The following is a 27,676-nucleotide window of genomic DNA, read 5'->3' on the forward strand; positions in this document are numbered from 1 at the left end:
TTATGTTTTTGAATAATAGCTGGAGCTGGTGTGTGACGAAGTGTATTTGTGAAATTTATTCTGAGCTCACTTTATTACCCAAAGTGGCCAAAAAAGGAACACCTTTTGACGGAGTTGGACTTAAGGCGCTCTCCGACGCTTTCACAGACATGGGTGAGAATAATGAAACAGGGGTTTTAATTACAATTTTTAGTGCAATTAATAGTGAGGACCGGGCCTCGCCTTGCGTAGAAAGCCATCATCCTAATGATGGGACGTGAAGACAAAGGCCAACCGCATATTGTAGCCTATAAAACGCCAATTTTGATTATCTGCATTTTCCTCCCTTGATATTTCTTTTACCCAGTTAACCTACGATTGTTTTCATATTATGGTTATTATTATGAATGACGGTGTTACTACAATAGATAGACCTGCCATTAACAACATTGCAATGGATGAGTATTTACTGTGGCGTTCTGCCAGCAGTGATGCCTACCAATTAGGCTACACATATTTGTCAAGTCAAGTGATTGTCTAATATTGAAGTGCATGAGCCCCAAATAGCATGCACAAAAGGCCACTTAAAAACGAAATGCACCTCTGACAATAAATAGACATTCTTCATATCAAGATCAGTGTTTCATCTATGAGACAGCTAATTAACAATATAGAAACCATTGTGTTTCCATTGTGTAGTGGACATCTATGCAAGATGTTAAGATGTGTGTATGTGCGTGCATGCGTGTGTTCTCAGACTCAGAACCACCCTGCTCCCCACAGGTGGTGGAGGATGCAGGAGAGGAGGATGAGGAGGAGCTGAGTGGAGGTGAAGAAGCTGACTTGCGGTCCAGTTCTGGTCGTGGCTCTCTGCTGACCAGGCGGGGCATCACACTGAGGGTACTGCTGAAGGATGGCCTGGTGGAGCCAGGGGACGGAGTCCTCACCATACACTACCTGGTAATGACACGCTACAACTTACCATACTCACCATACACTACCTGGTAATGACACGCTACAACTTACCATACTCACCATACACTACCTGGTAATGACACGCTACAACTTACCATACTCACCATACACTACCTGGTAATGACACGCTACAACATACTGTCCCAAAGGTCAGTGAATACCACGATCACAATACCAGAGGGAGCTCCACAAATCATGTTAAACCCAGATTCGGCTCAAACAAGGGACTAAACACGTTTCGCAATTATGCCACATCAATGTGGAACATCCTACCCAAAGCTGTAAGGAATGTGAATCACTACCCACTTTCAAAAACACTCTCAAAGAACACCTACGGGAGACTGCAATTCGAAACTGGCCCCTGCAAATGTCCTAACCCAACCCCCTCCAATGTACAGTAAATGACCATGTATGGCTTTGTCAATATTCCAATGTACAGTGTACAGTAGTGTTGTCAAAAATATCGAAGTATCGATACATATCGATACTGAATATTTAAAAAGGTTTCGATACTCATTTCCCGAAATACCGATACTTTCTGCAGTACCGATACCAGCTGGCTTGCTCCCGCAAGTTGTTGACAGACAGACGCGCTGCCAGAGCACGCTTGCCCTTCCGCCTCCTCCTCTTCCTCAGAGACCGGCAACAGACACAAGCTGCTGCTGCAGCCTCCTCCCCCTCACAGCCGGGAGTGTTCAGCTTGTAAACAAAGCTATTATTAGCTAACGTTAGCTGTCGTTCCTCCGTTAGCTTATGCTAGCTAGCTGGCCACATTTATAATTACTTCATGGAAACGGAGTAACGTCAAGCCGAGCCCACCCACACTACACCAGTATACGCATGAACTCGACACAACTACCCCGTTTTCAACGTTAGGTCGAGCGGAGCCCATCCTACACTAGTACACGCATGAACTCGACACAACGTTACCCCGCCTCCATGAAGTGTCCAATTAGCAGCAATGTTGTTGAAAATGTAACGTTAATAAATGCTCCGAGCATAGCTCTGGAGAAATCTCCCTCTCTCTCTCTCTCAAGTACCCTTGTTTTCGGGTCATAACTAGAAAGGTGCGCTCAGTAGACCTCAAATCTCCAGCAGCCACTCTTTCTCTCTCTCTCTCTCTCTCTCTCTCTCTCTCTCTCTCTCTCTCTCTCTCTCTCTCTCTCTGATCTAAAGATAAACAAAGGGTTTTAAAAGTGTTATATTTATCTTCTCTTATAGTACCAGAGAGAAGCTGAGGAGAATCAACCAGCAACAAAAGCTAAATTTGTTTAAAAAAAAAAGAAAAAAAGAAGAAAAAAAAAATATATATATATATATATATATATATATATATATATATATATATATATATATTTATTTTTCTGGTATCGAAATGGTATCGAAGTATCGATACTTTTCAAGGTATCGTATCGAAGTCGAAATTCCAGTATCGTGACAACACTAGTGTACAGTGTCCCCCACCCACCACCTACCCAACCCCCCCCCCCCCCCCCCCCAACCACCTCCATAAGCACTTTGAGTGACAGTCAGTTCACACAGTCTGCGACTGGTAGACAGAGAGAGATAGAGAGAGAGAGAGAGAGAGAGAGAGAGGGAGGGGGTGGGAGAGAGAGAGAGAGAGAGAGAGAAAAAAGACAGGCCGTTCTTTTTTTCTCTGCCTCTCAGGTGTGCTGCGCGGCAGCTTGGGGGGGGGGGCCCTCCCTTCCTCCCTCTCTCTTCCTTTTTTTCTTTCTATCACTCTCCCGTTCGGAGGTGTGTGTGGCGCGGCAGGTCCCCCCCCCCCCAAGTGCTCCTGAATGCTCTCTATCTCTCTCTCTCTCTCCCTCCAGAGTGCACGCAGAGTATGAGGAAGTGGTTTCCACTCACTGTACAGTCAGTCTATGTAGATTGTGGGCGGGCATTAGCTACAACCACAGAGCCAATCACATCACTGTCTGCTACCCAGAGCCTGATTAACGTCATTCAGGCCTTCAAATCAGGATGGCCTAATTTACTGGAGAAGGAAATGATCTGAGCTGAATCAGAGCAATCCGCCAATATGGTATTTAGACACTAAAACACATTGATACTAACTCCTATTACTATAATACAATGCTAGATACTGAAAAATGACATTTATAACGCATGTCACCTTTAACAATTGTATGTATTGAGCTGTACTGTACTGTACCCATTCTGCAATCTGTTAATAAAGTTTTCAATCAATCAATCAATCAATCAATCAACCATACACTACCTGGTAATGACACGCTACAAGTTACCATACTCACCATACATTACCTGGTAATGACACATTACAACGTATTATTTAATGTCAATCTGAACAAGTGATGTGTAACCTTGTGTTTGTAATAAACATAGTATTTATTACATACAATAACATACAAGATCACATTTTATTTCATTAAATATAAATGGGTTGTCTGAACTAGTATCATGTAACTCTGCTTGCACTACATGATAATGACACATGTGCTGCTGAAAAATACTACATTTATACTGTGGTACAGTAATAACTTCCATCTCACAGTGGTTTTAAGGAAATGGAATCTGTCAGTTGAACGACCACACTTTTGTGGTCGTATTTTGCCATCACGTGTATCTCTCCTTGGTGTCTCCTTTTTTCTCATTGCAACGGAACCCCCCCCCCCTCCCGACAATAAGGGTAAGAAGTTTGTGGGGGACCTGCTGAATGATGGGAAGATCCGCTGGGTGGAGACCGGCCAGATCTTTAACTCTCCCAGTGCCTGGGCCACCCACTGTAAGCGCCTGGTGAACCCGGCCAAGAAGTCTGGCTGTGGCTGGGCCTCTGTCCGCTACCGGGGCCAAAAGCTGGTGCAGTACAAGACCAGCTGGCTGCACAAGTACCAGCCCAGTGCAGACATGGTGAGAGAAAAGGACTGTATTTACATTGTTGTTATGAGGCAGACTGCTGCTTATCCAGAGTAATGCGGCGATGGGCTGTAGACAGTAGACGGCCGTGATGACAATAGGGGTGGGACAAAAAAATCTGTACTGCGATATGTCTTTGTACTTCTTCTTGCGACACGTTATTGATACACTGGCACAAAGTATTGGTATTAAAAAAAAAAGTTCCATTGGGGACATAATTAATAGTTAATAATAATCAAGTTGCGCTCAATGTGTGTTAAAGAGGCACTGAAATTAGTTGTATGTTGTTTCATGTGCAATTGGCCAGTTTGTGATTCACACAAATATCACAGATATCGTGATGTATCGTAGATGAAATTTCTTGCAATATATTGATTATCACAGATATTGTGTATTGTGATATCATCGTTATCGAGGGCCAAATTCATCACAGTATCGTATCATGAGTTACTCATATCGTCCCACCCCTACTGTACAACAGAACCTTCCACAGTGTACCACGCAGTACACAGGTGGGCCAAGAACATGTGGGGTTATGTAGGATCAAGTCGTTTAGAAAACACAGACGTTGATGAAGAAACAAACTATTTCCATGGCAACAACATGGACATTCATTGACTGCTGTGGGAGTGGGATTCTATTTGAACCAAGCAAGTGAATCCATGTGAATGGAACTTTTAGAACCTCGTGTCCCAAGTCAGTTCCAGGAGCATAGGACTAGGAAGTAGAGACGACCGCTTAATTTGGTATAAACGATGATTGACATGCAGGGAGAGGAAAAGAACCACCACCACCACCAGTGGTGATGATTGAAGATTTATAGACATATTTCTTTATGTATATTGACATGGCTGGGAAACAATATGGCAAGAAAAACATTGGCGTGCGAGTAGTTCTGGTTTTGATGTGTAGAGTTTTATTAAAATATTCTTTGTGTTCCTGTGATTTGCCAGAGCCTGGTTAGTGAAGAGGATGACGACGAGGATGAAGAGGAAGGGAAGACAGCGGTGCAGGCGGATGAGAAGAACAAGAACGTCAAACCCGGGCCGCAAGGCAAGACTCCTCAATTGACCTCAAACCCGCCTTCTTTTCTCGACCCACCAAACACAACTGTTGCTTCCCTCGGAACAAACGGCAACAGTTGTGATTGGAGGATCAAAAAAGGTCAAATTTACTCCGCATTTGATTTCCTTTTATATTCTCAGTACAACAAGTTGTAGAAATGGAATATTTTCTCCCTTTCATCTGCTGTTGTTTTATGCAAACTATTTATAAAATAAGTGGTATCTAAAAAGTGGTATTTCCTATGACAGACCTCAGCTTGGCAGCACGGAGAACCGACAGAGAGAGAATCCCTGTCAGATACTGCACTTTGGGCACCAGGGATGCTGCGAGGTACTGACTTTCACTATGACAGCAATCATAGCCATGTTATATACATAGCATCTAATGTATTCCCCCCCCCCCCCGCTTTATTTAATAATGCACTTTACTTAATTTGATCAAAATGTGTATCTGCTCGCATCCTCAGAGATCCACATACGCTAGTGGAGCTATCGGCCTTCTCAGCCATCAACAGATTCCAACCTTTCAATGTCGCTGTGTCCAGTAATGTACTGCTGCTAATGGTGAGCATCGGCCATGCTTTGAGGCTTCACATGTAGATGAAAGTTATTATTTAGAGGTTAGTAATTGTGGAAGAATAGTTTTAAGACAGATTTCTTTCCGCCTTCATGTCTTTGTCAGGACTTCCACTGTCACATGACCACCAGCGAGGTGGTGGGGTATCTGGGAGGACGGTGGGACACTAACACTCAATGTAAGTCCTAGAAATAACAATACTGTTTCTTTAGCTCATCCGACTCTGACAGCAGATGAAAATGTAAACATGGGGGGGAAAAACAATGTAGCTACAAGATGACATCTGAAAATACATTCAAGGATGTTAAAAGAATTACAAGAAACAAGGAGCTCTTGCACACTGTCTTCACGTGCAGGTAAAACATCTTTATTGGGAAAACATTTCAGTACAAAGACCTTCATCAGAGATAACCTTATGAAGGTCCTTCTACAGAAACACTTTTACCAATAAAGATGTTTATTTTTTTGCCTTTCTACTTATTTCTCCCATCCCCCAATTTAGTCGTTGTGCTGCCCTACTGTCAGTCTAGGGAGGGTGTAGACCACCACATGCTGCCCTACTGTCAGCCTAGGGAGGGTGTAGACTACTACATGCCTCCTCCGATACATGTGGAGTTGCCAGCCGCTTATTTTCACCCGACAGTGAAGACTTTCACTGGGAGAGCGTAATGTGCATGGAGGTTCATGCTATCTCCCCCAGACCCCTTCCCTGCTGAACAGGTGCCCTGACTGACCAATAGGAGCTGCTGTTGCAACGACCAGGACTCATACCCCAGCGGCTTCCCGCCCGCAAACACTGACAAATTATGTTCATAGGGAACCCAGAGACTCTGCGGCGGTAGGCGAGTGCTTAGACCTCTTAACCCGTTCACTACCACACTACCAAAGGGTTAATCCTTTCACTGCGACAATACAGAAGGTTAACCCTTTCACTGCCACACGACAAATGGTTAACACTTTCACAACCACACTACAGAAGGTTAACCCTTTCACTACCACACTACAGACAGCTCTTTGTCGCTTAATTAGTCTCAGTCTTCTCCTACACACCTGTCACCTGGTACCGATTTGAGCAAAATATATACTGTTAAAGGCCCAATAATCTGGATATAAATAATGCCTCATTACCAAAATGTATGAAATATGAACATATGTGACATATTTGTATTCTCTACTTGATTAACTGAACTCTTGATACTTAAGGACTAACACTTTAGTTAAAACAGATTTATATTCAGATTTTCAATGGGTTAAGAAAGTTCCAAAAAACTGTTTTCCATTTCAAATTCAAACCCCTCAAAAGAGCATTAACACATTCCCTGCCACGCTTCTATCCATCAATGTATGATCACTGCCACCAGTCTAAGCCTATGGAGATGTTCACCTTCTTTGCAGGGCTATAACTATTTAAATTGTATTGCTAAATTGACATTACTATGGCCCATTCAACATCGATTATCTATCGTTCAGGATGTAGGAACGTTATACTTTTTCATTCATATATTCATACGAAAATACCGTCTAGAATATAAGTATGTTTTTATCGTTTTCTGCAGTAATTCCTAGAACGCTAGTTATAGGCCTAAACGCATAATATAGATTATCGATTGCAGTTTATTCGCGATACACGCTATATTAAAAAATCCAACTGAATACGATCCTAAACGTTATGACTTATCATGCGCGGATGAAAGGGGGGGGGGGTCGTTTATAATTCCGTGATCGTCAGTAAATGCTTTATGTAGTATGGGTGATATATTGATCAGAGCGGTTTGCATTGAAAAGAATAAACAATCAAGCTGAAAGTAACGCTACTGTCCTCTTACCGTTCACCGATGAGACTGGAGGAAAAAGATCCCACTTATTTGACGTCGATCGACTAGATCCATTTCCGGTTTGTATGGCGCAATAAACGCCCAAATCATATAGATTATTGAGTTATGGCAGCGATCCATATACACGGATGTGTGTCTAGAGTCCCGCAACAATATGTGACTGCCGGACGGATTTCCCAGATGCACCGAGATCACCAGAGATCCATTTCCGGTTGTAACTCGCCCGATCATCCACCAGGCGGCGGTATTGAAGCGTTGCACGGTTGTGCAGAGTCCCACTGTCTCAGCAGAGGCTGGGTGGCGGAATTATGAATACCATGGCGAAAAAATGAAATATTATCTCAATAACGTTGTACGCCGTGGCTTGGCGGAATTCGCATGACCAGCAAACCCGTCGTACAACGTGATTGCCGGTCAATGTGTTAAGTGAATATACTCTATATATTTAGATATGGTCAAAAGATATTTGGGATTGGGGCTTTAAAATAATAGAAAATGTCGGTGTTAACAACTCTTCGTTGTTGTTTGTGTGGCTGTTGTCCCTGTCTTTCAGTACTGACGGTGTTAAGGGCCTTCCCCTGTCGGACTAGACTGGCAGACAGAGACTCTGCCTCTGCTGTAGAAGAGGAGGTAAGAGGAGGATAGGGACTCAGGAGGACAAGGACTCAATAGTCGATGACAGTGGTTTTCAACCTGGAGGTCAAGAGATGATTCTTTTTGAAAAGATATACACTTTAACATGTTTATAATCTTTGGTATAAATAATATTTTTCCTGTTAAATAATGAATATTTGAAATCTAAACCCCTCTAATGAAGAAATTAGAAGAAATCTTTATTCATTGCACACATTGCAGCATGGGGGGGGGTCGCCGATGAAATTTCGTCTCTGCACTTGACCTATCCCCTCGTCCTTCCCCCCAAGGGCAGCCGGGAGCAGACATGTGTTGTGGGGCCGCACCTGGGGACCAATTCAAGTGCTCCTGTCCGTCTTTGTCAGGGACGTGACAGCTAGCAATCTGTTCTGCATGTTTTTCCATTGGGTTTATCTCTTTTTCTGGAGGGGAAACCCTTGCGAGCACGGGAAGAACATGCAAACTCCACACAGAACGGCCCTGGAGATACCCCACCTGGGTACCTGGCAACCCGGGAATCGAAGTTAAATAGCTTGAAAATGGGAAGTAAGAATCATTATTCTGTGTCACAGTTCACCATTCTGTCCATGCTTGACTATGTCAGGGGGTCAGGAACAGGTGTCCCTCTGCTTTTAGGGGCCAAGAACCAAAATAGGACCACTGGTCTATAATACAAGAATCTAAGCCTTTGGCAATGCTGAACCTCAAGTCACTGTTACATGACACATGATTAACAACAGATGATACAGCAGAACCTCATTTATTCATTGAATGGGCGTAATTAATTAAATATGCTGTGAAAAATAATTGTTAATTGTACGTCATCATCAATATTTTTGACTGATAAAGAAAACATGTGCACTACTGTATCTATCAATTACACCAGGCGTTGCAGGGCCAAGGCTAAGAGAATAGTCAAAGACTCTAGCCACCCAAACAACGCCTCTTTGCACTGCTGCGGTCAGGCAAGCGCTACCGGAGTCTCATGGCCAGTACAGAGAGACTCAAAAGGAGGTTCTATCCCCAGGTCATCAGGGTGCTCAATGCGGACTCTATGCAACACTAACCCATCCATTCTACACTCATTGCATACAACATCCACATGCACACACTCACTTTAAACACTCACCTTTAACACTTTGAGTGCCACGGGTCTGGTGCCCCGGAACCCTGTTGCGTGCCACCACCCACTTCAATGACAGAGCTCTCATATTTGCGAATGCATCGATTATCTTTTTTCCTGATCGCACACACACACACAGACACACACATACACACATATGGCACACGCTGATAGGTGAAAATAGATCTGATTATCCCAAGACTGGTAAAATAGATTCCTTACCTCAGATCAGATGTTCTCCAAAAAGATTATTCCAATTCCTGATCGCCATTCCAAATATCGATCACGTTTATTGATCCAACGCTGGGTACTGGAAACACACATTCTCCGCTGTTCTGGTGGTGGGCGATGACTTCGATCGTCTCCGGTTACATGCCTGACAAGTAAAATGTGGAAGCAGGACTTTTTTTTTCTCCATGCGTTTCATTCAATCCAATCAAAAGGGGTGCAGTATAATAATTAGGGATGCCCCGATCACGTTTTTTGCCACCGATACCGATCACCGATCGTCTATGAGCCATATCGGCCGATACCGATCGTTTTTGGTTTTATAAAAAAAAAGAAATAATAATTAAATATATACTTTAAATCTTTTTTTTTATAATATATATATATTATATAATTATACTTGTAGTTGTATTATCTGCGAGACATCGCCACCACGCAACAAGTCAAAATGCTCGCTATCTGCAAACAGCTCCACTGTCTGTGTGTATACTCTGCTTTGGTCAAATCACATTCAGCATGCCCTCAGCGGCTCTGCAGATATACCCTACTCCCTCAGCTAGCCCCTTTCGTGACTGCGATGCAAGCCAGGAGCTCGAATACGCATCGAATCAATGTTATAAGACATTGATATCAGGAGCTATCTGTAGCTACTGCTAGCCGGCTAGATAACGTTAAGACAACGCCTCAGTGAACTATTTAGTTTACTGGGACATTTCATATAGAGCTAACGTGAGCTAACGTTGGCTACCGAGCTAACGGAGGTATCATGCACTACTAGACTATTGCTGGAGCATTTGTTGATATCAGGAGCCATCAGTAGTTAGTCAGCTAGATACTGTTAGACAATGCCTCATGTATTAAACTAAAAGTGAATAGTTGACAAGGTAATTTTGTTTAAACAGTAACGATAGCTAGGTAGCTAACGTTAGCTCACGGTCGCATGCACCAGACTATTGGAGCAGACTGCCGGAGGCAATAGGAGCCTCTTGTTGACACAGGTGCGGGAAGGGCAGGGGAGGAGGAGGAGGGGCCGTGCGCTGCAGCTCTGTGTGTCTGAGTGAGAACTCCGCTAAGAATTGGATCATGTTTTTCGATCGGTTTTCACGATCTGCGAAAATAAAGCATTATCGGAATTCACCAATCTCATATTTATACTGAATATCGGCCGATACCGATCGCTGGCCGATCGATCGGGGCATCCCTAATAATAATATAATAATAATGCAGGACCTGTTCTGAGGTCTTTAATTGGCATGCAATTATCCTCAATGTATTAGCGGTTAGCACACACGGTTAGCACACACACACACCGGAACACACACGCATGCATTGTCTTTGTAGGATCGCCGATGCGATTCGTCTCTGCGATTAACCCATCTCGTCGTCCTTCCCCCCAAGGGCATCCGGGAGCAGACAGGCGTCGGCGAGGGCCGCGCCCGGGGACCAATCCAAGTGCTCCTGCCCGTCTTCGTCAAGGACGCCACAGCGTTAGCGATCTGTTGTTGTGCATGTTTTTCCAATGGGTTTATCTTATCGGGCGGGAAACCCTTGCGAGCACGGGGAGAACATGCGAACTCCACAGAGAAAGGCCTGGGAGATACCCCACCTGGGTACCTGGCATCATGGAAACCTGGTCCCCAAGCGGGAATCGAACCCTGGACCTTCTTGCTGTGAGGCGACAGTGTTTTTTTTTTTTTATCTTTTTATTATAAAAATAATCAGTTTACATTTTATGCATTTTCTATATATATATACACACTATATTATTTAAATGTATTACTCACATTTCCCAGGCATAGCCCACCCCCTTCTTTTGCGCTTCCCTAAATCAACCAACAAAAACAGAACAAGCCACAAAGAAAACAGTGTTATATATACTTATTTCCTATACAACAAATCAAGCATAACCAAAAAAAAACTCCCCTATCCCACCCAAACAAACCCACAAAAAACCTATCCAAAACCAAACTCTACTTTACCTTTTCCAAACTTAACACATTTACCACTGTCAATGAACCATCTCTTAAATATCTCCTTACTCAGCAATTTCTCTGTCAACATAACATCCCTTTTCATTAAATTCAAAAAGATTGGCCATACTTCCACCTTTCTCTGCTCAGAAAAAGCAATTCACCTTCTCAAGACAACCGCATACCTGGCATGACTCAATACATAATTGATGAGATTTCTCTCCTCCTCCTTTCCATCTAATGCACCAAACAAAAAATATCTCTTCCAATCAGTATATTTGATTATTCCCCAGCTCGCCCTCATGCCCTCTTTCAGCTCTGCATGGAAGCCCTGCAGGCCTTCACACTCAATGAACATGTGCATAAAACTTTCGTCTTTTACTTTGCACACATCACATGTTCTACTTATCTGTGTATCTATATGATGTAACACTGTTTTCGTATATACCCTATTCTGTCTTACCATGAAATCATTATGATCACATTCGATATTATTAAACTTTACATTCACATTTTCCCATATTGATCCTCCCACCAACCCCGGAAACACTTTCTCCCACACCTGTTCCGATGCTGGCACCCTTCTTTCTTTCGTTACAAAAAATCTATAAATATCTTTACTCCTCACATTTCCCAAACCCTTCTGCTCATCCCCCTTTCCTACCCTTAATTCTGGAAGACTACAGCTCCTATTCCCTACACACTCTCTCTCTATTATCTCTCTCCATTCCTTCGGCAATCCAGTTTTAATTTTTTCAAAATTTGACACGACAGTTGCAAACCGATATTCATCATCTACCTCGATCACATTGTCATAAATGGCCTGCACCGGGAGAAAACCTGGCACATACTCATATACAAAATCTTTTATCTGTATCATCCCTGCTCTCAGGAAGATTTTACTATATAATACATTGCTATTATGGCATATCCTGGGGTTCAGGAATACTGGCTGATTTAAAACCATATCCAGTCCCACACAATCATATACAATGTTAGGCAGGTACTCTGCCCATGCCTGTAGTACCTCCCTATACATCTCCGGTATTTTTTCCATCATTAAAGGCTTAAAGCCCATAAATAAGCCATTGTCACCACACCTACCTACCTTCTCTAGACTCTCTTTAAAGAAACACTTCCATCCATATTTGGTCTCATCATAAATATATTTCTGCACACATTTCAATCTTACAGTTTTCTTCCTTACCTTTAAGTCTATTAAATTCAAACCACCCTCATTACACTTACCTATTAAGACTTTGTGGGCGATTTTTGGTGACTTCCCCCACCACAGAAAATCCGCCACAACCCTATTAATCTCATTTTCTATTGCCTCTGGCATATCCAAAGCACCTAACACATATGTCAGTTTAGACATCAATAAACTGTTTATCACCACAACCTTACCCTTCAATTTTAGTGTGCGTTGTTTCCAAAATTGGAGCACCTGTTTAATCTTATTAATTATACCTACCCACGTTAAGTCCCTCTCCACTTTCTCCTCTATCCCTATCCACACACCCAATATCTTTATGTGCCCCTCTGCTTTTTTCAGCGGAACCACACAATCACAAATTTTTACTTTACCTACACACAATAACTCAGTCTTATCAACATTAATTTTGGCTCCAGATGCCTTACCATATACCTCTAAGCACTCCATAATTCTATTTATGCTCTCCATGTCTCTCACCGTAAAGGTAGTGTCGTCCGCATATTGGTGGATCAAACTCTGCTCCCCGTAGGGTATTCCTATTCCAATTATTTCCTTTTTCCTTTTTATGTATGTGGCCATAGGCTCTGCGGAAATCGCATAGAGCAAAGCTGAAAGAGGACACCCTTGCCTAACAGACCGCTCCACCCTAAACACATCTGTAATACACCCGTTACATTTCACACAGCTTTTTGCATCTTTATACAAAACACGGACCCAGTTGACCATCCTCTCCCCAAAACCAAAAACCTCCATGACTCTGATTAGGAAAAAATGCTCAACCCGGTCAAAAGCCTTGTTAAAGTCCACACTGAGTACTGCACAATCATCATTATTATAATTTACATAATTTACTACATCCTTAATCGTTCTTACAGTTTCTGTGATGTCCCTACCCGGAACACTGTAGGCCTGGGTTGGCGCCACTATGCTCCCAATTACTGTCTTGACCCTGTTGGCCAGAATTTTGGTAAGCACCTTATAATCAGAATTCAACAAACTTATAGGCCTATATCCTTCTAACTTTGTTTTACACCCTTTGTTTTTAAATAAAATTGTCAAGACACCAGTGGTCATTGCTTCATTACACTCACCATTCCTCTCTATTTCTCTGTACACTTTCAACAAAATAGGTGCTAGCAGACCAACAAAAGCCCTGTAAAATTCTCCTGACAAACCATCAAGCCCAGGACTTTTGTTAGTCTGCAAACCCTGAATCGCTTCCCTCACTTCTTTTTCAGTGATTTCACCATCACACATCACTCTATCCCCTTCATCTAATCTCATTTTCACAGTTTCCAGTACATTGTTCACACATTCAAAATCCACTCCTTCACTCTTATACAATTTTTTATAAAAAGATTCCACTGTATCCAATATTCCAACTAAGTCATTAACTTTTTCCCCTTTTTCGTTTTCTAGCTCTCTTATGTATGTCCTTCTCTGTTTACTTTTTTCTAGGCCTAGAAAAAACGAGGTGCTCCTTTCTCCTTCAAGGGCATATTTCGCCTTGCTCCTCATTATTGCTCCCATGCACTTTCTCCTTTCATTCTCTGCCCACTTTGCCTCTAGCTCTGTATACTTCTCTGCACTGTGTTCTGGATTTTCTTTTAATATTTCCTCTTCTTCGGCTAGCAACCCTTTTAATTCCCATTCTTCTCTTTTGTTTTTATAATTTCTGGCCTTTGTATATCTTATACTTATCTTTTTTACATTAATTTTAACTTGTTCCCACCACATACCCACATTTTCATTAAACATTGGGTTTTCCATTTCAGCTTTCACATACCCATATATCTTTTTTTGATATTTCTCCTCACTCAATACACTTGTATTTAAACACCACACACCCCCACCTCTCCCTTGTATTTCTATTCCTAAATCAAAACACACAGCCGCATGGTCACTCAAAAAATTAAACTTCTGTTCTATATTATTAATGTAATTCCGTATTTCCCGTTTAACCAGACATAGATCAATCCGGCTTTGTCTTAAACAGCCCGCCACCACTTGTTTCCTTGTAAACCCTCTTTTCCCAGAATTCTCCTCTCTCCACATATCCACTAGATCCACATCAGACATTATTTCTGTTAGTGTATTTCTAGCTGTGTCACACTTGAAAAACTTGCTCGTAGTATCTAACCTACTTCGCAAAGTGTTAAAGTCACCGACAAACAAACAATTCCCCTTCATGTGCACCTTTAGCCCTTCAAAAAAAAACTTCCTAATTTTCTCTACATTGGGCGCATATATATTCCCTAATCTAAACAAAACTCCCTGATGTTCAAATTCTAATATAATCACCCTCCCTTCTGCGTCCTCATATATTACCTTTATATTTTCCACTACGTCTTTTTTAAATAATACTGCTACACCACATGATCGCTCTGTACCATGATTTACATATAATACATCAGTCCATTTTCTTTTCACATCATTCATCATATTTTCCGTCCACCACGTTTCCTGCAGCATCACTATATCTGTATTAAAAGTCGATATCACCTGCTCAATTTTAGTTTTGTTCCTCAGTCCATTCACATTAAGCGATGTTACAGTGATGGCAGCACACATGACGAAAAATATATTGATTATCCTATATATCATACCTTATCATACCTTCTTACACCACCCTTTAGCACCTCTCTCCTCTCTTGATTTTCTTTTCAGTAGGTTAATAGCAGATGGGCTGGTGTCCATCTCCTCAGAGTCCTCTGATGTAGCCCCCGCCTCTTCCCCGGTCCCTGGCAACCCCTCTGAGTCTCCTATAGACCCTTCCCTCTTCTTCCTCTCCTCCGCGCATGTAGACGTTCCCTCTGCCGCGTCCCTTTCGTCGCGCGCCTCTAGATGCGCTCTGCCGCCTCCTCGCCCGCCAGCGCTGCCTCCCCGGGTCCGCGGCCCAGACCCAATAACTCTTGTTTCGCCTGTAGATGCTCCGGATCCCAGCTGTCTCTCCACGGACTTCAGTGACCTCAGCAGTCCCGAATCAAAACCATCTATGTTTTCATTCAGGCCTGCGGTGTCCTCTCTCTCTGAGTCTCTCTGCCGCGCTGTCAGCTCCTTCTCCTCGTCATCTGCGTGCTGTGTGCTCGGGCCGTCACTCTCCTGTTCACTCTGACGCGCACTCAGCTCTGCGCTCTCCCCTGTCGCCGTCCCCACTTGATCTCCATCTGGGGTCTGCGTGATCTCCTCCTCTTCCTCATCCTCCTCCGCTTCATCATCTCCTTCGTCTTCTTCGTCTTCTTCCTCTCCTTCGTCTTCATCATCTGCTACTGCCTCACCCTCGTCCTCTCCACCTGTTTTCTCCGTCTCAGTGGCTTCTCCTCCGTCGTTTCCACTCTCCTTGGCAACCCCACCGGTCTCACCTCTCGTACCCTGCTCCTCGTAGCGCTTCCAGGGCGTGCATGTACACTGCTCGTACTTTTCATCACATCCCCTGCACTTTCGTTCAGTGTCACACTCTCGAGCGTAGTGACCCTGCTGGGCGCATTTGTGACATTTGAAGTCCGGGCAATCTCTCAGGACGTGACCAGGCTGAAGACACAGCCTACAAACTCGCACCTGCCTATTATGGATCACTCGAAAATGTTCCATCCCCTGTTGAGTCTCAAACCGGGTCGAATACGGCAGGGATTTGACATACTCAGTGAACTTCACTTTTACGAACCTTGTGCCGTCTATAATGTCTGTTCCAGGCCACGTCCTTCTCTTGATCTGCGTTACCGCCGCCACACCCCATAGCTTCAGTTTCCCGAGAATGTCCTCATCCGTTACGTATAAAGGCAGACCCAAAAAAGAGACGACAACCTCATCGTTCGACAGTTCTGTTGCCATTATTCTACTGTCCTTGATTTTAAATCCGTCCATCAGTTTCTCCTTCACCTTCTCATCCATCAACATGATTTCATACTTCTTGGGCGTCTTGTATCGACATCCAATGACAGTCCCACACTCCGACTTTATCGCCCTCAAAAGCTCCATCATTGTGACTCTATCAGGCCCCTCAATGTCTACCTCAACTGTTAATCTCAACTCATATTTTCGTACATTCATTTCATCCGTCTGTCTCGGAATCCGCCCACCGTTCGAAATGTTTGTTGCCATGATTTCCCGTCCGAGCCTCGAGACAAACGTCAATTTCCCCCAAACAGCTAAAAGCCGTTGGGGGAAACTACACTATACAAAAAACAAAATAACACTCTACTACTTACTCTATACTCACTTTAACCAACTATCTCACTATCAAACTCAAAACTTCCGCGCGCTGTCAAATTCAAACCGACCTGTCAAAAAGAGGGCGTGTTCTAGGCGACAGTGTTAACCACTACACCACCGTGCCGCCAGTACCATCCGGAGAGACGATAGGGGGCAGTATTTCCCCTGTTCGAGTTCAGACAGATCCCTACTGGTAACGTGAGGCTAGATTGATGAAAAATTAATGGAAATCGATAATAACGATTAAAAACGAGATCTCTCATCGGCTGCCACTCAACGGTTGGCATGAACTAACGAGAAATCTCGTCGCTGGCACTCAAAGTGTTAACATTCACTTTAGATACTTTAAACACTTTTTACACCATATTTGATCTATTTATTTATCTATTTTGCATTTTGTACATTTTAGTTTTATATAGTGTTTGGTCTTTATTCTTTTACTTGTGAACTGTATGAAGCACAATCTCAGGAGGCTCATACAGAACCAAGTATTTCACTATAATGTACATTATATGTGACATAAAAACATGTATCTGCATATATCTGCTGAACGCTCAGTCCTCAGACCATCAACAGAACATACAGACGCACACAACACCAACCTCATTAAGTTATTCTAATTTTAATATTAAACGCTCCAGAATTTCAATGTTAGAACCAAATGCTAGTTTTCTATGGGGTTCAAATGACTGACTGAATGAATGACGTTTATTTAGTTTACTATATAAAATAATCAAAAAAGAACAATGAAACGATTAAATTCAAGATAATTTGCTTTGAAAGAGAAAGAAAAGTAAAATAAAATAAAATAAAATAAAAATAAAAACACTAGGAATAGGAAAAAGCAAGATGCTTATCAGGTCTAGGGCTGACCTTCGAAGCTTTTTTTTGGCAATCGAAGCTATTATATATATATTAATTATAATATTTTTATTTTTATTTTTTTATCTTATGTTATGAGACTTGTACAGCACTTTGGTAAACTTTGTTGTTTTTAAATGTGCTCTATAAATAAAGTGGATTGGATTAATTAATTAAGTAGCCCCTTTCGACAAGGTTTCACTCGGCTGCGCTGCCTGGGTGCAGTGGGGCTGCTCTCACAGCCAACGACATGACATTACATGATTATGTTGCAACCTTCGTCTATCAAGCAAACAATTATATTATATTTAATTTATAATTATATCAGACAATGCACCTACAAAAGCAGATGATTACAATTAAATTAGCCAACTTGGTAACACATTAGTCATAGCAGCATAGGCATAGCCTTATTAATGTTTTGTGTGGCGTCGCCGTCGTGTACAACGATACTTACGTTTTTTAGGTGATTTGACAACGTTGTTGTAGAGTTGTGATATGCCATTTTCTTCTGGCATATCTGGCACTCGGCTTTTTGGGCATTGTCTTTGCATATTTTAAAGTGTAACCACACGTCTGATGACTTCTTCGTCGACATGTCTGCTGCACATGTCCTTGTTGTTTTCAACACAGATAATCTCCACCTGCTTGTTGTAGAGAGGTGGAGTCGAGGCGCCGCTTACTTTCGTTTCATTGGAATGGAGGCGGGAAGGCGCCGCTTACTTTCGTTTCATTGGAATGGAGGCGGGAAGGCGCCGCTTACTTTCGTTTCATTGGAATGGAGGCGCAAGATTGGAGAATATTTTTTAATTTTTTAACTTCGATTTATTTTTTAATGTTCGAAGCTCGTGCCATCGAACGAAGCTTCGAAGTATTTAAGACAGCCCTAATCAGGTCCTACCCCTTATTACAATAAACTCACTTTTTCATCTTTCATCTTTCGATAAATCAACCACTTAATCATTAGGGATGTCCGATATTATTGGCCTACCGATATTGGCATTAAAATGTGATATCGGAAAATATCTGTATCGGTTTTCAAAAATAAAAAAATAAAATATATATTTATTTACATTTCTATAACCTTTATTTACCCAGGCAAGCAAGTAAGAACAAATTCTGATTTTATTTATTGTAAAAAGTATGCATAATGTTGTGTTAATTCCACAACAAGAGATATGTAATGTTAATTACCTGAAATTATTCCGTTTTTTGGGGGGGGAAACCCTGCATATATCGGTATCGGTTGATATCGGTATCGGAAATTAAGAGTTGGACAATATCGGTATAGGTAAAAAAGCCAATATCGAGCATCCCTACTTCAAACACAATCTTCAAATGTCTACAAACAATCACTTGACGATCAATCAATCAAGCTTCTATTGTACAGTATCGCACAATCTCTGTAACAATGACGTGGCTAATACACATTAGGTAAGAGTACATTAGATGAGATCAGATTTCAGTCAGTGTCCTGCTTCATCCCTTCCCAGATCTGTCAGAACCTGTTCATGCGTGGGCTGTCGCTGGTGGGCTGGTACCACAGTCACCCTCGGGGCCCGGCGCTCCCGTCGCTCCAGGACATAGACTCCCAGATGGACCATCAGCTGAGGCTACAAGGTTCAAGCAACGGCTTCCAGCCCTGTCTGGGAATCATCTGTGGTCAGTACCAGGTCACTGGGTGTGGGGCTGTGGTCAGTACCGGGTCACTGGGTGTGGGGCTGTGGTCAGTACTGGGTCACTGGGTGTGGGGCTGTGGTCAGTACTGGGTCACTGGGTGTGGGGCTGTGGTCAGTACTGGGTCACTGGGTGTGGGGCTGTGGTCAGTACTGGGTCACTGGGTGTGGGGCTGTGGTCAGTACCGGGTCACTGGGTGTGGGGCTGTGGTCAGTACTGGGTCACTGGGTGTGGGGCTGTGGTCAGTACTGGGTCACTGGGTGTGGGGCTGTGGTCAGTACTGGGTCACTGGGTGTGGGGCTGTGGTCAGTACTGGGTCACTGGGTGTGGGGCTGTGGTCAGTACTGGGTCACTGGGTGTGGGGCTGTGCACCAGGGCCTCGGAGAGACGGGTCACATAGTGGGAGAGACGGGTCACATAGGGAGAGATCGGGTCACATAGGGAGAGATCGGGTCATATAGGGAGAGACGGGTCACAGGGGGAGAGACGGGTCACAGGGGGAGATCGGGTCACATAGGGGGAGAGATTGGGTCACATAGGGGGAGAGACGGGTCACATAGGGAGAGATCGGGTCACATAGGGGGAGAGATTGGGTCACATAGGGGGAGAGACGGGTCACATAGGGAGAGATCGGGTCACATAGGGGGAGAGATTGGGTCACATAGGGGGAGAGACGGGTCACATAGGGAGAGATCGGGTCACATAGGGGGAGATCGGGTCACATAGGGGGAGAGACGGGTCACAGGGGGAGAGACGGGTCACAGGGGGAGAGACGGGTCACATAGGGGGAGAGACGGGTTACATAGGGGGAGAGACAGGTTACATAGGGGGAGAGACAGGTCACATAGGGGGAGAGACGGGTCACATAGGGGGAGAGACAGGTTACATAGGGGGAGATCGGGTCACATAGGGGGAGAGACAGGTTACATAGGGGGAGAGACAGGTTACATAGGGGGAGAGACAGGTCACATAGGGGGAGAGACAGGTTACATAGGGGGAGAGACAGGTTACATAGGGGGAGAGACGGGTCACATAGGGGGAGAGACAGGTTACATAGGGGGAGAGACAGGTTACATAGGGGGAGAGACAGGTCACATATGGGGGAGAGACAGGTCACATAGGGGGAGAGACAGGTTACATAGGGGGAGAGACAGGTTACATAGGGGGAGAGACGGGTCACATAGGGGGAGAGACAGGTTACATAGGGGGAGAGACAGGTTACATAGGGGGAGAGACAGGTCACATATGGGGGAGAGACAGGTTACATAGGGGGAGAGACAGGTTACATAGGGGGAGAGACAGGTTACATAGGGGTCACTTAACATGTTTGCCACAGTACTGATTTAATTAGATTAAAATGTATTGTTATACAGCACAAGTACAGTGCAATGAAAAAGAGTTTGCCATTTAACCAGAGTGAAAATGTAATAATAAAGTGCAATAGTAATATACAATGTACAGTTGATTAAACACAAGATGTATACAGAATTGTAGTATTAATATGTACTAATACCAAGAGTAGGGCTTGGAAGTACACCAAATATTAAGGTATACCATCATGGATCCATACAGGGGTTTGCATTTTTACTATACTGTTGTCAAAATATACACATTTTAAAACCATACTTTTTTATGTTCTTCAAATGATTATTCCTTCCAGCAGTATTCTAAAGTATTTCGGATAAAAATATGATTAACAGATATCCTTCTGAATGAAAAAGCACCATAACAAAAAATAACATCAAAAATATTACAAATTTGCACTGAAAAAACCCCAACATTGTTATACTGTAAAAAATAAGAAAAATTATCATGATGTCATATTTTGAACCAGGCATTTTAACTCATTCAGCGCCAGGGATTAGCCTTGTTCCGTTCTAGCTATGCCACGCTTTAAAGATAGGCGTGCGTCACCTTGTTTGTAGAGCTATATCTTTATTCTATATTATAGCTATGGAGACAATACTATAGTCATTTGACAGTGACTTTCTTCCATCGAACATGCAAAAAAGAGATAACATGCATACGTTCGCGCGTTATCCCGTGGTGAATATAATTATAGTTTAGGAGTGATCTGGGATAATTCCTGAAAAGCTGAGTTATAGGGCGCTACGTGTATTCTACTATAAGCGTTGGCATTTCTTGCCTGGACACGCTACTATTTCCAAATCAAATGTATATAATAGGTATTATGTTTCATCATGAATGCATGAAATGGGGGGTAATTTTTTTTATGCTTTGATGGCCAGTAACGGCATTCGTGTTGAACACTACAGACGCTGATCAGCTGGATCGATATAATATATTTATTGAATAGAAGCACAACAGTCCGATGGGCAATTAGAGTAGTCGGATAACAGTCCAGGGTCAAAACACGTATCAGGCTCTCGTACAAAAAGGGAATGTTCAATACTCAGGGTTTGTCTTCCGGTCCAGGGTCAGTTTCACAAGGGGGTATCTCAGCCAGTCTAAGGTCCAGTACCACGAACACCTTCTCGCTTGCTCCTCTCCTTACAACTACCTCTCACCTCACAAACTCCGTATATTGCTTTCTCTCTCTCTGCTCCTTCCTCACTTTTACTCAACTCTACTCTGTCTTTCCTAGGGTTTTATGTTATGTGTGTCTGGTGTGTGTGGGATGTGGGTGATCACGTGGTGCACAGGTGTGTTCTATCAGTCCTAATCAGCTCCCTAATTAACTCCTCTGCCCGTGGCAGTAGTATCTCCATTCCTCCACGTAGCCATGGGACGGGGGATGATATCTGCCACACTGGGTTATGATGTTTACATTCGTCAACTGGTCTGAGGACAACGATCAAGTGGTAAAGCTTGGTGTAAAGCTATGTATAAAGCTAGGTGTAAGGCTTGGTGCAAGGTTTGGTGCAAGGTTTGGTGTAAGGCTTGTTGTAAGGTTTGGTGCAAGGTTTGGTGCAAGGCTATCGAATCCGGCTGTCAGCGGTGCCTCTGGCTTGGCCGGCCTTCATACTGGCACAATTTGCGGTGTCAGCGGGAGGGAAGCCGGTGGGTGGTAATCTGGTCATTGTAGAACAGCGACTCCTACAGGTCGGTCAGGGCGCCTGCACAGCGAGGGAGGGAAATGGTGGAGGTAGTGTGACCTCCCACATGTTACACTTCACCAATGAGAGTCCTCGCTGTCAGGTGAAAAGAGGCTGCTGGCTGTCTCCTTACCTATGTATCGGAAGAAGCATGTGATAGACTTCAGGGCTCCCTAGACCGACCAGTGGGGGGCACATGCGCGGAACAACCAGGAAGGGGAGGGGGGAATTGGCATAACGACGAAATTGGGATGGGAGGAAAATACAGAAAAACAAGAGGAGAAAAAGTGGATTAAAAAAAAAGTTTGGTGCAAGGCTTGGTGTAAGGTTTGGTGTAAGGTTTGATGCAAAGTTTGGTGTATGGTTTGGTGTAATGCTTGGTGTAAGGCTTGGTGTAATGCTTGTTTGCTTGGTGTAAGGTTTGGTGTAATGCGTGGTGTAAGGTTTGGTGTAATGCTTGTTGTAATGCTTGGTGTAATGCATGGTGTAAGGTTTGGTGTAATGCTTGGTGCAAGGCTTGGTGTGTGGTTTGGTGTAAGGTTTGGTGTAAGGTTTGGTGTAATGCTTGGTGTAATGCTTGGTGTAATGCGTGGTGTAAGGTTTGGTGTAAGGTTTAGTGTAAGGCTTGCTGTAATGCTTGGTGTAATGCTTGGTGTAAGGTTTGGTATAATGCTTGGTGTAAGGTTTGGTGTAATGTGTGGTGTAATGCTTGGTGTAAGGTTTGGTATAATGCTTGGTGTAAGGTTTGGTGTAATGTGTGGTGTAATGCTTGGTGTAATGCGTGGTGTAAGGTTTGGTGTAATGCTTGGTGTAAGGCTTGGTGTAAATCAGGGTTTCCGTTAGAAAAAATTGTCGCCGGCCTCAGTGTCCGGTAGATTTCAATCTACCGGTCAAATGAGAGAAATTCCGGTCAGAGTTTATTGAGCTTAAAAACAATTGATAGGCAAAAGAATGACAACAAAACAAAAGAATGACATCATCAAGGCATGTAGATTTATAATATTTTTACTTAAAACTAGGCTACTTTTGCGTATCTATCATTATATTCCAAATAAAATAAGTCCCGAGACTCCGTGCTGCTGCCGACTTTAAATCAAATAGGTGTCTGTGGGCAGTCGCCCGACATTAATAAACAGCAGTCTGTTATAATCACATTTTTATGAGCTAACGAATTCCGTTATATTGGACATTTGTATTAATTATATCAAGCGAAGAACTGAGAAAAGTGAGAGAGACGGCAACATTATCGTTTTTTGCGTGACGACTCTCTCTCCACCTCCCAATGACTTATTTGCGAGAGTATGTCGATGCAGAGCAGCAGATTCCGCTGTTTTCTGGCTCTATCTGGGGATCGCTCAGCAGCGCCCCCCACCCAACAGCTGAATTGCCAATGGCTGAATTGGAGTACTGCACTGTGCCGCTGCTGCTCCGGCTCTGCAGCTGCACATGCATTCGCAAACCCAGCACTAAGCTCTCGCTGACAACGTCGTTGTCATTATTAGAAGCAATGATGAAACAAATGTAATGATTGTTTCGTTCATCGCATAGGCTATTTAATTTTAGCCTATTTTAATACAATTCAAATAATCAAATTGTGCTTAGAGGGAATTATTTTCACCGGACATTAAGACCGGAGAGATTAAATATGTCGGACTTCAACAGATTTTGCCGGTCAAATACCGGTAATTACCGGCTAACGGAAACGCTGGTGTAAATATTGGGAGGCCACTGAACTTTCATCCCTCTTTTCTTCTTCAGGGCCCTATTACCATGGAAACCAGGGAGTGGCATCTACAATAACACCATTCTGGGTAGTGCCCCCTCCTGAGGTAAGGACACGTAGTAACAAACACTAATAAAGAATTTCCATTGTGTTCTTCTTGCTTCTATCTCATGCAGTTTGATACAGTACACAAGAATGGTCTTTGGCCTGGACAATGCTCACTTTAAACAAATCTCTAGCTCTAGGAAACAAGATGCATTTTATGGTTTCATCACATCTCTTTCCACAGCAAAGGCCCAATGACTATGGCATCCCTGTGGCCGTAGAGGTCACCTACGTACAAGATAACTTCCTCACCAGCGATGTCCTCAATGAGATGGTACTTATAGACCATAACCTCTCCTCATGAAAAATACTACTATTTATAGATAGATGCCGGTTTGAAGAATTTGTATTCTTTGTCAACTTGATGGTTAAATAACCCTCACAAAAAGGTATCATGGTAAGTTTAAACACATTTCACATTTCACATAATTGCAACTACTGTAGGACCGTGTAACAATTTATCTGCGTCATTCCTTCATAGATGCTGTTGGTTGACTTCTACCGGACAGCTCCTGACATAGTGCAGTTCAGCCAGTACTGGTGCCCTGATACTACCATGATGGATAAGATTAAGGTAGGAGGGGTGACGGAAAATCAGGAGATTAAGGCTTCACCACGTGGTGTTGGTATACTTCTATTTTGTCAGTACTTTTCAGAGGTTAATAATTCTGTATACACATACAGTAGTGGTAGTAGGAATCACAAACTGGACATTCCTTTAATTTCTTAACCATACGTTTTATGGGCGGCTAGGTGGTGTAGTGGGCAAGGCGCTCGCCATCAACACTGGAGACGCTGGGTTCGAATCCAGCTCTCGGCGTTGCTATCAGCTTGGCTGGTCGTTCACACTAACACAATTGGCAGTGTTAGGGGTGGGAAAGCTGATGGGTGGGTCCTGGGCGTTGTGGACAGCGACCCCTACAGTTCGGTCGGGGCGCCTGCACAGCGAGGGTAGGATCTGGAGGGAGGTAGTGTGACCTTCCACACGTTACACTCTCCCGGTGAGAATCTGCGCTGCCAGGCTGGCTGGCTGCGTCGGAGGAAAACATGTGACAGTCTCCGGCCTCCCGGACCAACAGTAGGGGGGAGTGCGCAACAACCAGGAAGGGGGTTGGGAATTGGCATAACGACTAACAGTGGGATGGGAGAAAAATCGGAAAAAAGGAGGGGGGGGGGGGGAGATAATATAAAAAAAAACAAAAAAAAAACATGTGTTTTATTTGACATATTTCATTGACATCATGGATTTCCAACTACGGTATTTTCCACCTCTTGTGCCCCAGGGCTCTCTGAGTGGCCACGCCCCTAAAGACCAGGCCTACTCCCAGATCCTGGAGCACGTCTACAGTCAGCTCATGGTTCCAACTTGAACGGGTCCTCTCTGTGTGTCGGAGTGTGTAGCTGTGTTTCATTTCAACATGTTCCCTCCCATGTGTCCTGGTGCACTACTTCCCTTCACTGGTATGATTAGCATTGACTCAAATTCACACAGTGGCCATTTTGCTCTTATGTCATGCTCAGGTTGGGAGTCCTTTATAAAGGGTAGAAAGGAATCCCACCCTGAGCATTGACATAAGAGAAAAATGGCCAGTATATAAAATATTATAGGTCATTATTTCCACTTTAACAATTTTTTTTTATTTATTTTTTTACATTTCAATATAACTCTGTGGCCAGTAAACTTAGTTGTCTTGTATTCTTCGTCTTCACCTCTGGCGTTTCTGCCTTAATTGTCAAGGTCTTTATCCGTACCTGAAAACAATTTAGTTAAAATGCTGACTTTTTGCACACACACAAAGAAAAAACCACTCAATCAGCCTGCTTACTTATGTTATAAGTAACATTTACAGTAGCAAAACAGAAGCATGTGACATCACCACATCACAAAAAAAGAACTATGTTATACCAAAATGTAATATTATTTTTAAGAATGCATGGGAAGGAATAGTGCTATGGACCAGGAACCAGGAAATGTGTGCGAGTGTGTTTGCAATGCATGACGTGTATGTACGTATAGTATTTATGTTGCACACTGGTCTCTACAAGTGAACCTATGTGCCTATCTGTGCCAGCTTTCTGGGATTTAAAGCGACAGTGTGTCTTTTTATTTGTTTATTGATTAAAGTTCTGGAGCGTGTACAGAGCGAGTTGAGACCACCAGCGCTTCAACGTGACACTTGCCTCCGCTGAGCTAGCCTCAAATGGTCTGGTGAGACACAACACTTGAACTTGATTAATAGGAAAAATACAATTTTAAAACACACTGTCGCTCTAAGCAGAAATAGCCAGATATGTATACAGTGTAAAATTGTATGTGCAACAATTGCCTTTATAGAATAAACCAATAGTGTAGTGGTTGGAAATCAGTCAAAATGGGTGGCCGAGTTAACGCTGATTAGTTTAGTATCTACTTCCATCAGCATTAAATATGCCTCAACACTTCTCAGAATTCATTATGCCCCATAACAAAACCAGGGGGTGGGGGGGGGGCAGGGCTGTAGCACTTGAGTCTGGTCTCAGTCTCGTCATGGACCTGGACTTGGTCTCTATCACTATTGGATGTTGACTTGACTTTTTATCTTCCTTCAAAAAGACTCCCTCTTAGTTTTGGTCCCACCAATGGAATTCTGAGAATAATTTTTGACAACTCCTCCATAGAACATGTACATACTGTCAGTTATTGCTCATTTTACTTCTTGGTCTTCAATTCATAGTATTCAATCACACACATTTTGTTTAATAAACACATCATTAATTGATAACTGTAGCTAGTGAGCTGTGGCATTGGTGCCATGCTGGTTGGCATGAGAGGATATAATACTATGAATAGGACCCACTTTGCTCAGGACTCTGTCTAGACTTTTGTCTCTACTTGAAATACAACTGGACCTGGTCTTGGTCTCGACTACAGCGCTGGGGTTGAATGAGGTGTCCCCTCTGTGGCCTTCTAGACTACAAGGTCTGTATCACTGTCAACACATTAGCACAGTACAAACATGTCTAGACCTGATCTACATTACAATGCACACTGTAATCACAATTTCTTAGTAACTTTTAAGCATTTATTTTGTCGTTAACCCAAGTGTCAGTTAGGTGAGATGCTGCATTTCTTTGGGGGGTTAACTAATTCCATTAAAGCCAGGCAAGGCAAGTTGGTCGTTTTTGACCAGGTTTGTGTACTGTATGTGTGCTGTGAATGTTCCCCTACTTGGGTAACGCTATGCCAGTAGTGTGACAGTAATGATCTTCCTCTTTACCTGTACTGTATTTATCAGTAATTGTTGATTGTGATTTACAAAAAAAAATAACAATGCCTTAAGCCTGCTGATCGATAAACCTTTAAAATAAACAACACTGGAACTATTTAAACATGGCTGGCTATCCGGAGTGTATCCTTTCAACACATCTTTTGTTTAACACTTTGATTGCCTAAGGTTAAATTCATGATATACCATCCGTTGCCAGCTCTATTTAACATGGAGAAGTTCCCCTTCTTTGCAGGGCTATAACTTTTTAAATTATATTGCTAGATTGCCATTATTAGGGC

General features: G+C 43.1%; 1 protein-coding gene across 1 annotated transcript; it reads left to right on the forward strand.

The window, feature by feature from the left end:
- On the forward strand, window positions 1-27,473 carry mpnd (MPN domain containing). Its single transcript, XM_084337786.1, has 13 exons — window positions 1-153; window positions 737-939; window positions 3,622-3,843; window positions 4,803-4,902; window positions 5,163-5,244; window positions 5,381-5,477; window positions 5,596-5,668; window positions 7,879-7,955; window positions 19,062-19,230; window positions 24,060-24,130; window positions 24,314-24,403; window positions 24,611-24,703; window positions 25,413-27,473. Exons 1-13 carry the CDS (start codon window positions 3-5, stop codon window positions 25,497-25,499), a joined length of 1,515 nt encoding a protein of 504 aa, XP_084193912.1. The 5' UTR covers window positions 1-2; the 3' UTR covers window positions 25,500-27,473.
- The last annotated feature ends 203 nt before the right edge of the window (window positions 27,474-27,676 follow it).

This window comes from Notolepis coatsorum, assembly GCF_963971535.1.
Source record: "Notolepis coatsorum genome assembly, chromosome: 2".
NCBI lineage: Eukaryota > Metazoa > Chordata > Actinopteri > Aulopiformes > Paralepididae > Notolepis > Notolepis coatsorum.

Excerpts from the sequence above, each read along its gene's own strand:
- mpnd (XM_084337786.1), top strand. The coding sequence starts at position 3 with ATGTTTTTGAATAATAGCTGGAGCTGGTGTGTGACGAAGTGTATTTGT. Across the intron at positions 3,844-4,802 it reads ACCAGCCCAGTGCAGACATG|AGCCTGGTTAGTGAAGAGGA; the intron begins GTGAGAGAAAAG and ends GTGATTTGCCAG. Across the intron at positions 5,669-7,878 it reads GTGGGACACTAACACTCAAT|TACTGACGGTGTTAAGGGCC; the intron begins GTAAGTCCTAGA and ends CCTGTCTTTCAG.